Here is a 10,789-nt window from a genome sequence, read left to right as displayed (position 1 = left end):
AGTAATAAATGTTATTTGCAGTTAACAATTTTCTTTTTTCTTTATTACAATATTTATGGCAAGACTAGGTATAAGCCACAGATTTGTAGAGTTTCATAAAAATCCACTGAGTACTTTTTACGTGAAAGAGTAACAAACATCCCTACTGGTATAGATATACTTACAAATTTTCGCGTTTATAAAAATACAGTAGGATCTGCACGTTATTCTAATAGTTATTTGTGCTCGAGCACAGCGATTACGACAATGACATGCAATTATTGTCTAATATACATTATGATACAATATGATAAACATATAGTAGATACAATGATTGAAGTGCTCTTATCTTTGACCCATATTGTGCGTATCGAAAGCACTAGAATGCACACAATAAACTAATAGATAAATTAAGAAAAAGTTAAATCTTTTCCCATTGTGTTACAGCGCCATCTGTTGTCGAGTAGCGCGAACGCGATAAGTACCGTAGGTTTACCGCTACTAACCTATATTCGGGTCAGCTGTTTAATGACGTGTTGTATTTTTGTGCGGGGTCGGATCCGGGATGGGTGTCCGTTAGGGCTTAGCTCGGAACCTGTTTTTAGTACATGCAGACCTTTGTTAGGTCTTGGACTGGTGATTAATTTCTGCATACTATGTTTTTTTCGATAAGATTTATTTGTTGTATACATTATAATTTTGTGTCTACTTCAATGAGAATAAAATGATATAATTTGAAATCATAGGTTAATACGAAATTTTGCAAATTACAACAAAAAACATTATTGTTGAATAAACTGTAAATTATTGTTTATCGGACGGTAATTTGAAACCACTATATAAGTTTATTATATTGCTAAAATATGCTATGCTTTATATAATTACTAGCTTCGCCCCGCGATTTCACCCGCGTAAGTCCGTATCCCGTATTAATATTGGGATAAAAAGGTGCCTATATGTTATTCCAATGTAGCTGCATATATAATCTGTCACAGATTGAACAGGCCAACGAGAACGAGATATGTTATTCCAGTTGTCCAGCTGTCTACGTACTAAATTTCATTGAAATCGGTTCAGTAGTTTTTGTGTGAAAGAGTAACAAACATACACATACATCCATCCTTACAAATTTTCGCATTCATAATAGTATTAGGACAAGTTTATAAAACAATTTTATAAGACACTTCAAATATTTGTTCCTGGCGATCCTAATTAGGACGATAAAATAAACTTAAATCATAATTGTATTGTCACCGATTCTTGATAAGTGTGCAAAGATTGAATTAACTCTGTCCGTTTAAACTAGGTCAAAATCTAGTCTAAAGGAATCAGTTTCAGTACATCCTATTAATATTATAAACGCGAAAGTTTGTAATTATGGATGGATGTTTGATACTCTTTCACGTAAAAACCACTGAATGAATTTTAATGGAACTTTACAACAACACAGCTTATACACCAGAATAAGACATGAGCTATATAAATACTTGTTATTGCCCGTGGGTTCGTCCGCAGGCAACCGCGGGCGAAGCTAGTAGATTATACAGATGAAGCTAAAAAAAGCGTTTTTGCGTTTTTTCTTACTAAAACTATGTATTTGATTCGATCGTTGCAGAACTGATATATGTAAATAATATTATGGTATAGAATTTTATTAATGAATGTATATTTTTTGTTTCAGGTAAGGATTTGCGGGCGTTCTAATAAAAAATATGGCGGTCATTTAAATATAATGTTTTTGGAGCAATAATCACTTGTATACCATTTTATGTTCTGTCTGTCTACCATGTAACTGAAAACTTTTTATGTCTGACTGTTTAACCAAATTAACCACCTAGCCAAAATAGCTGAGATTAAATTTAAAGTACAGGTGAGCGAAAAATCTGCACTAAAAAGTTTATTTGTTTGAACGCGCCAATCTAGAGAACTACTGTACCGATTTAATTTTATTTAATTTGTATAAATATAAAGTATAGCTGCGCCGTGCGGTTTCACCCGCGTAAGTCCGTATCCCGTAGGAATATCGGGATAAAAAGTTACCTATATATTATTCCAGTTGTCCAGCTGTCTACGTACCAAATTTCATTGCAATCGGTTGTGCAATTTTTGCGTGAAAGAGCAACAAACACGCACACATCCTTACAAACTTTCGCATTTATAATATTAGTAGGATAGGATGTACGTGATCCTTAAGTCCTATAGGCTATTAACCACGAGAAAAGCTTTGCCCCCGTGATTCCTTACCTTATCCCTTACCCCTTAAAAGCGGGCAGCGCATTCGCAGAGGCACTACCTCTGCTCTGTTCACGGGCGGTGATCGCTTACCATCAGGCGAACCACCAGCTCAGTTGCCCGCTACCATATAAAAAATTGTTATATAAGATTATTAATATTTAATTTTCTTGACTCAGGTATTTGTATAAACCTGTTGCTAGTGAAATTTGATACCAGCGCGTGTTACTGCGGTTTTATGTAACTTATGATTGCAAAATTTGATTATTTTATTTGAATTATAAAAAACGCTACAGTCAGCAGGCGAGTTGCACTTGGGAGTTGGTACTAGGTATGTGGATTAAATTCGGTACAGATACGTTGAAAGTCTAGAAAGGATAGAAGCTAGTTTTTATCATGGATAACCTACGGGGACGGGAGCTGGGCAGGGTAAGCCCCAGGACTGTGTGTGTTTTTTTTTACTACGTGGGCGATTTATTGAAATGATATGGCTGTTAGTAGAAAATAAAGATTGTATTGTATTGTATCTTTTAATTATAAATTTTCATTTAATAAAGTACTAGCTGGATCCCGAGGCTTTCCTCGCGTCGTACCTGGCTTAAATATAGCCTATGTGTTTATCCAGACTATAATCTATCTCTGTACCAAATTTCATATAGATCCCAATAGACATTTATGCGTAAAAGACTAACAAACATCCATACATTTTCACAAAAAAATTCGTGTTTATTAAGAAGTACAGGACTAGCTTTTCCCGCGACTTCGTTCGCGTTCAGTTTAAGGTGTTACGTGATTCTTCCCATACATTTTCATCTTATAATTCACCGCCTTTCTGTATATTTAAAGAGGGCCATATTGTGTGTATGAAAGTATATTTTTCATGAAAATTATTTATATTAATTACTTAACGAGTTGTCTCAGTGTAAGTTTTGCATAGTTCGTCACTAGATGGCGTTGTAAGAAATGTCCAAGAATTTTTAAAATAACTTTTATATAATAAAAAAAAGCTTCTGAATCATGATTTAAGCTGTTTATATCGTTATCAGATTTTTAAACAACTTTACACTTTATTTGCATTTAATTACAATTACTTATTAATCTAAGTTCAATAATTTAACATTTAATGAAACTCCAATTAACGCGAACTAATAAATCGTGTTTTAAATCCGTAAAATTTGTATATTGTGTATTTTTTTTTTATCGCTCGCCGTAAAAATACTGGCCGATTTATCTTTTTGCATTTAATTCCGTTATCGGTTATTAACCAGCGCCTCTGATAAGGTTTCTTCAGTATAGATAATAAAAGTAGGTCAGATTGCTGTCTATAAAATGAGTAATTATTGAAAAAAAAAAACAAATGACATGTATGATTGAAAAATGGCGCGAAACATTGTCAATTTTTTACCGTTTTTTATAAGTTCCACCTGTATGTTTGTAACTACTTGAAACTCGTTTTTGACCCACTTTAAACGGACGGATTTAATTCAAACTTTGTACACTTATCAAGGATCCGTGACAATACAATAATTTCATGAGTTTATCGTAATATCCTGATTGGGTTCGCCAGGATTTAATGAATTCCTTACCAATGTAACACTATTTATAAGCAATTGGGACAATTTAGTTCATTCTAACGTGTATTTTAGTTTATTTTTATCTGTATTTGTTGTTGTTGTTGTCGGAGTAGTTTAATAGATGTTATTATACACATAAACCTTCCTCTTCAATCACTCTATCTATAAAAAAAAACATTAAAATCCATCGCGCAGTTTCAAAGATTTAAGCATACATAGGGACATGGGGACAGAGAAAATGACTTTATTTTATACTATGTAGTCCAATACAAACTCATATATTTATATATCTAAACTTCCTAATGAGAGCTTTTGAATTTAATTATAAACAGCAATTAGTAAATGATAGTTATTTCACAACGTTTATTTTTCAGATTTTTTCAACATACATATATACAATCTCGATTACGAAGGAGATAGAGCAGGTTTTGCTTAACCTAAGTTCCTTTAAATATTTTACAATAACTAAACGAATACATTATATTTCGACAAATACAAAATTTGAAGCGATTTAATCATCAATTTCTTGTAGGTCCTTTAATGTCATATAAAATTCAAAATGGCGGCTTCTAGAAGATTCGAAAAGGAACAATTTCGTATATTCAGCACACACACAGCGTTTTTATTATAATGCTTTATCTAACTAGGCGCTTGTATCGGCTTCGTCCGGGATAATCTTATAAAAAACTACTTGGTACGTTACTTTCTAAGAAAACAAAAATTGAATCAGCCGTGTATCTTTTGAAATAAATCATTTTTGTATGAGATAACAGTTTCCTGACGGTAAGCGATCCGCCCATGAATATTTGCAGAGGTAGTGCCTCTGCGAATGCGCTGCCTGCGTTTATGGGGTAAAGGATAAGGAAAGGATTGACTGGACAGGAATGGACTGGGAAGGGTGAGGAAAAGTAAAGGGGCCTACGTAATAATGTGTACTAATATAAATACTAGTAGAGACATTGAGAAATAAATTTCTAATTTTCATTTTTTCATAGGATTTTATTAGGATTTGTCACTAGATGATTTTCCTTATACGTTTTCACCGCGGTTTGTCCTAGGTCAGTAACTCGATTATTCTTTATTACGCATAAAAGAAATATCCTGTTTTTAACCGACTCCAAAAAAGGTGTTTCTCAATGTGACTGTATTTCGTGTTTGTTACCTTTTACTTTTTATTGGATGAACCGATTTTGATGATGCTTTTTATATCCAAAAGCTAGTTTTATATTTAAAAGGTAGTTGCCATGTCGTCATATTAATTTGGTCTAGTTCTAACAATTTGAAGGTAATTTAGTATTTTGTTAAAAATATTTTTCTAAACATGAATGTAATGTTTCACTTGCATTTGTCTGTTATTTTTATTTGAACGTGCGAATCTCAGGAACTACTGGACCGATTGTGAAAATACTTTCACCATTGGATCTATGTCCGTTATCCTTGGGTGCTATAGGCTATATATGTGCTGCGGGCGAAGCTAGAGCGGACCACTAGTATGTTCTATGATTTAAAGTAAGTTGAAATAAAACGTATGAATATTTTGCAGAAAATAATGTAATTTATCGATTTGAAAACAATTTGAGAAACACACCTTTTTGAAGTCGGACAAAAATCAGGTTTGTTTCACTGAAGTTAATCCTACACTGACCGACCCGGTTTTCTCCACGAATTAACAATGTCCGGTTATTTAGGGGGTCAAATATGGGGTTCAAATTTGCAAAGACGAGGGTTCAAGTTTTTAAAAATAGAACGCGATCGATTTGCATGTGCTGTCAGTTGTCAGACTAGTTACGGCGGGAACTTTTTTTTTAAGAGTAGAATTTTGTTTATGGTCTTAGTATATGCTTTTTTTTTAATTTTCATCGGCTGGTGTTTTATCCTCTTATTTTTTACGTCAATTCTTTGATAGATCTTGATGAAGGACTCAGTAGTGGCAGAGATGTATATAATTGTAGAGGAATATAAAGCTTTGGTCTTTATTAAAGAGACATAAAAATTTCACAGCCATAAATTTTAGATTAATCTCTATTCTATATGGTTTACTGATAGTTTCTCAAGTTTAAACTCGTTATGTTTCACAAGTTTTGTTATCACCAACACATTGATAAGAACGCGGGAGCTTGCCAATGCCTTGTTTTTCGGTCGAGCATGATGGATGATCAATTAGGCTATACCACCTGTTTAGTCTACAACTGTCACAAAAAAAGTAAAAGTAAACGATCGAAATTCAAACGATTATATCGTATTTCATTGCTAGAGCTCTTCAAATGAATGCCTGTGGCTAGTACCTTCACAGTCCTGCCTTGTATGCTTCGAGCCATACCATTCGCTTGCGCTTACAAAATTCAGTTTGTGCTGCAGAACGCGCGCGCGCGGCCGCCCCGCGCCGAATTTCAAATTTGGAAGCCGAATTCGAAATTTTAAATTTTGACAGCCGCACTGACATTTGTGTGAAACTTTTTTTTGCGAGTGGCCAGTGATTTTGAACATAGGTGTTGTGACGTTCGGATTGTAACAAATGCATTGCGTTGGATGTGAGTAATAATAATTTTGAGATTGTTCGTCCGTTGTACTTAAACTCAGATGGGTTTCGCAATATCTTTGGTTGATAGCAAAATGTATAGACATAAAATAACAATTAGTATCAATTTTTATTGGCGCTAGATCTGCGTTTAACTTAAGGCTACGTGCTTAATCGATTTTTTTTATTTTTTTTTTAAGTTGAATTGTTAATGCTTGAATAATAATGACCCGTATATCAATTATTTTATCTATCACGAAACTTGCAATTTATCAAGGTCTCTTATTGCATGAGATGTATTGCATACTGTGGGAGCGGGACGGCGATACCCCCGACCTTGTGTTAGTACGAGAGGTCCGATGTTGGGAAATTGTTGGGAAATAATTTTTCTCTTTCGGCGCCGAAGGGCGTTTTTTGCCATGCATTTGTTTTCGGATATTTTTTTTCTTCTTATTTGAACTATAAGTGGGTTAAGGCTGGAGAGATTTTGCGAGTTTTTTTTTTTCGTTAGTTAATCGCATTTTTGCCACTAACTCGCTACGCTGGATGGGAAACTTTGGCTTATCGTTTCGTATCACGCAGACTTTTTTAAAGGAATGAAGTAACATAGTATAAAACAAAGTCGCTTTCCGCAGTCTGTGTGTCTGAATGCTTAGATTTTTAAAATAACGCAACAGCGTTTGATGGGTTTTTTTGAATAGAGTAATGCAAAAGAATTAAGGGGAAAGGTGTTTACTCCAAATTTAACGCGTGCGAAGCCGTGGACAAGAGCTAGTATATAAATAATAGTTCTTAATACGATAATTTAATATGTACTTTTTCCTTTCTTCCTTTTTATTACGAATTATCTTCATAATTGTTATTTTATTAAGAAAAGTTAAATTCTCTAAGCTTTAATGCCATTTTTAATTATTATTGCCTTATCCCATTTTATTATTATTAATCTGTCACTGTCTCTCCCAATGTCCCATTTTTATATACATGAATAATTTTATGTAAGTCATAAAATGTCCAAGTACGTGTCGGTTTTACCATGTATATGTAGATTATATATTAATGAACTTAAAAGAAAAATATTAAAAAACGCCTTTTTTAACCACGGACCCTAAAATAATCAGCACCTTAAAATCATATCAAATAAAATATAAATAAGTGCTTTTTATTATAAAAATATTTAATTAAAATTATTCGTTACAATAAACTCTCTGTTATAATAACAAATATTACAATTCTAAATTTCTCATTACCGGATGGACAGATTTCGATGTGATAAAATGGCAATTTTTATTTAATAATATAAAAATTTTATTCATATTACTTTAGTCTTGATAGTTATCGTCAGTAGATTAGACGAAATTTCATATGCTCGTTTATTTTTTTTTACTAGGTAAATTTTACATCATCATAAATGAAAGTAGGTTCACAACTCGCATTGATTCCTATCGCAGTACCCACTTGTAAGATAATAAGTCAACTATTTGATATTTATAAGCTTTATTTTTTAACAATTAGTCTGTGAAATTAAAATCGGCCTTCGTTGTTTCGAAACTAACTAGAAGTTTCGTAATCTAAACAAAGCGTTTAGGAAAAGTTGGAAAATTTTGAATAAATTTTCAATATTGTTATATCTGCGAAATTTATTTTATAAATTATACTGTTGTTTTTATAGTGTAAAGAAAGGTTGTACTAATATAATTCTATAGAAACACACTTAATTTCATGAAACGCATCGAAATCAGAATTATAATATCTTTTCACATGAGTTTCATGCTATGTTAGCTTTTTATTATCTATCTCACCATGACCTATATAGCCTCTATCAAACGGAACGCGAAAAATTCGATTTTCGAAATTTTCACCGCGCGAAATATTTCTACATCGAACGCTGGCCGAAAAGAGAAACTTAAAAAAAAAAAAACAAACGTCAATTACCGAAAAGCCTAGACCCCACATCCGCCTTTTGCTTTTAGCATATCTCGTATAATGTGTAATAATAATTATGGCATCGATCAAAAGGCTCTCACTAACTTTCACACGAGATTTTTGGCTGCGGCAACTTTCTCTTGCGGCGCAAGATGGAACGCTGTTTTTAAATCGTCGAATTGCGATTTTTAATCCCTTTGTTATGGGTTTTTTAATCGTGTTTATTTCATTTGTATCTTGTTTATTATTATTTAATAAGCGTCATGGTTATAGTACGAATGTTTTTCTTTCTTGTAATAATATATTAATGCTATATTTCGCATCATTTGTAACCTAATGGAATTTATTAGAATTAGAGATTTTTATTGAAAATCTTAGCTTTTTCTTTAGTATCTTTTTATATCTATAAATTTTAACATGATGTATGACATATAATTAATTGAATCATGTTTCTTTTAAACTCAAATACACAACTATGTCACTGTATATTTCTTCATATTACAATACATTATCAAAATAAAAAATAATTTTGAATTCATCAACACATAACGTTCTTATTATAATATCTTATACATTGCTTTATTTATTCTTACTTCTTCATACACACTGATCCGCTTCCGCTACCGCTTATAACTCAAACCCACCGAAACGTCTGTGTGAGTGTGCGACTCGTAATGTTGCGTAATATAGCTGCGCCCGCACGCACTGCATAATGTTGATTTGTCAAACTATTTATATTTCGAACGATTACGCGCTTTATGTTAGAGGAGGACACACTTATGTCATCAGTGGAGCGCGAGAGGGACAACGCACGTCCAGTTTGTTGCATTTGTGCATGTTGATTTGTCAAACTTTTTAAATTTGGAACGGGAACGCGCTTTTTAAGACTAAAACTCATGTATAACGAGTAAATATTTAGTAATCTGTGAATAACGACCACTGAGATCTAATTTGTTCCATCGATAGATGTTTTTTTTTTCGTAATTCGAAATTTGAATGCTATCGAGAAAGGAATGAATAAATACATCACCATTATATAAGCAAGATATTTTTTTTTATTTAAAAAAATTAACACCGACGTTTCAATTCTTAGTTGGGTCTCATAGTATACACAGATTATAAAAAAGAAAACACATAATCAGGTATAATAAATATTTCCATATTTTATAATAAACGCAAAATAGGTAACTAATATATAATAGGTAAAAAAATACACTATCTAGTACTCACGATTCGAACCTAGATCCTATATCGCAGACTGGGTCATTAGTACTAGGGTAAGGGGCAAGGAGTGAAGCCTTTAGAATAGCTCTCTTAACTATTGGATAAAAGAAATGACCTATTTATAAGGCAACTAAATATAAATTTATGGCGGGATTTTTATACGAAATTTTCAACATTAAAGATTTTTTTTTATTAATTAATATAACTTTACGATAGCATTTTAATTAAGAGTATCGGCATTATAACAAAAAGTCCTGAGTTTTCTGCCTGGCGGAGGTATAGTTCGTAGCTTATAAAACATCGATAACTACTATGTTACGCCATAAAATGTAGCATGTCGGGTGAATATGGGTCGATATTTATAATTTTTATACAACGTTCACTGCCTTGTGAAAACCTGCGTATGAATTTCAATACACGAACATACATAAAAACGTATTATATACGTAATGTATAAAACATGAAACTTCATTGTGTATTGTATACTAGCTGCGCCCCGCGGTTTCACCCGCGTAAGTCCGTATCCCGTAGGAACATCGGGATAAAAAGTTGCCTATATGTTATTCCAGTTGCCCAGTTGTCTACCTACCAAATTTCATTGCAATCGGTTCAGTAGTTTTTGTGTGAACGAGTAACAAATACATACATCCTTACAAACTTTCGCATTTATAATATTAGTAGGATTAAACTGCAAGCCCTGCCTCCGCCCGGGTAGGCATTTTTTGACATTTTTTTTTTCATCCGACTATTTTTTTGGCTCAGTAACTGGATAACTCCGCGGGTTTTCAATAGATTGACGTGATTTGTTGTTTGATAGGAAATTATTGTCTATTTAACCTGTTTTATAATTTGGAGTGGTAACGCCCCCACAGGGACGTCGGCGACCGTTTTTGTAGAAAATAATTATTTATGATCAAGGTAGTGTAAGCGCTGGCATTATATACCAAAAATCATTAAATTCCGCTCAGCCGTTCTTGAGCTATAAGTTGTCGAACCAACGCTTTCTCACTCTTCATAGAAATTATATTCCAATAATTAAACAGCGATTCAACGAAAGCCCAGCTGAGAGCATCCACAATGCCAGCTACAATATTCAATAATCAAACAATGGTGCCGGCTGACAAAACACCTAGTTAGATACAGCATAGCAACTAAAGTACCGAGGGAACATCAAAGTGAATGACATAATAGAACGCCTGACAGCCTATCCGCGTGTAGCTATAGCGTATAGCGCTGCGCCAACGGCATGCACACCAAGGGAAAGAAAAGTGCCGTTTTAGTTCATACCGCCGGCCACGCGGGATCGATGGGGCACATGCGCACTAGGCACCCCCCCCCC

The 10,789-nt window shown here is 33.5% G+C and overlaps 1 protein-coding gene across 6 annotated transcripts in view; it reads left to right on the top strand.

Annotated features, from left to right (window-relative positions):
• Positions 1–10,789, top strand: part of LOC119836552 (probable nuclear hormone receptor HR3) — a 103,457-nt gene that overhangs the window by 17,622 nt on the left and 75,046 nt on the right. For 4 of the 6 annotated variants that reach the window (XM_038361942.1, XM_038361940.1, XM_038361937.1 and 1 more), the window contains exon 1: positions 6,119–6,316. The exons of the other annotated variants lie outside the window; for them this stretch is intronic. In XM_038361942.1, the coding sequence (XP_038217870.1) occupies positions 6,301–6,316 (16 nt within the window). In that variant the 5' untranslated portion in view covers positions 6,119–6,300. Of the gene's footprint in view, positions 1–6,118; positions 6,317–10,789 lie in introns of those variants that run through there. 6 annotated transcript variants of the gene reach the window in all.

Source organism: Zerene cesonia, chromosome 24 (genome assembly GCF_012273895.1).
Source record: "Zerene cesonia ecotype Mississippi chromosome 24, Zerene_cesonia_1.1, whole genome shotgun sequence".
NCBI lineage: Eukaryota > Metazoa > Arthropoda > Insecta > Lepidoptera > Pieridae > Zerene > Zerene cesonia.
Note: the sequence above shows the minus strand (reverse complement) of the source record. Positions and strands in the feature narration are given on the sequence as shown.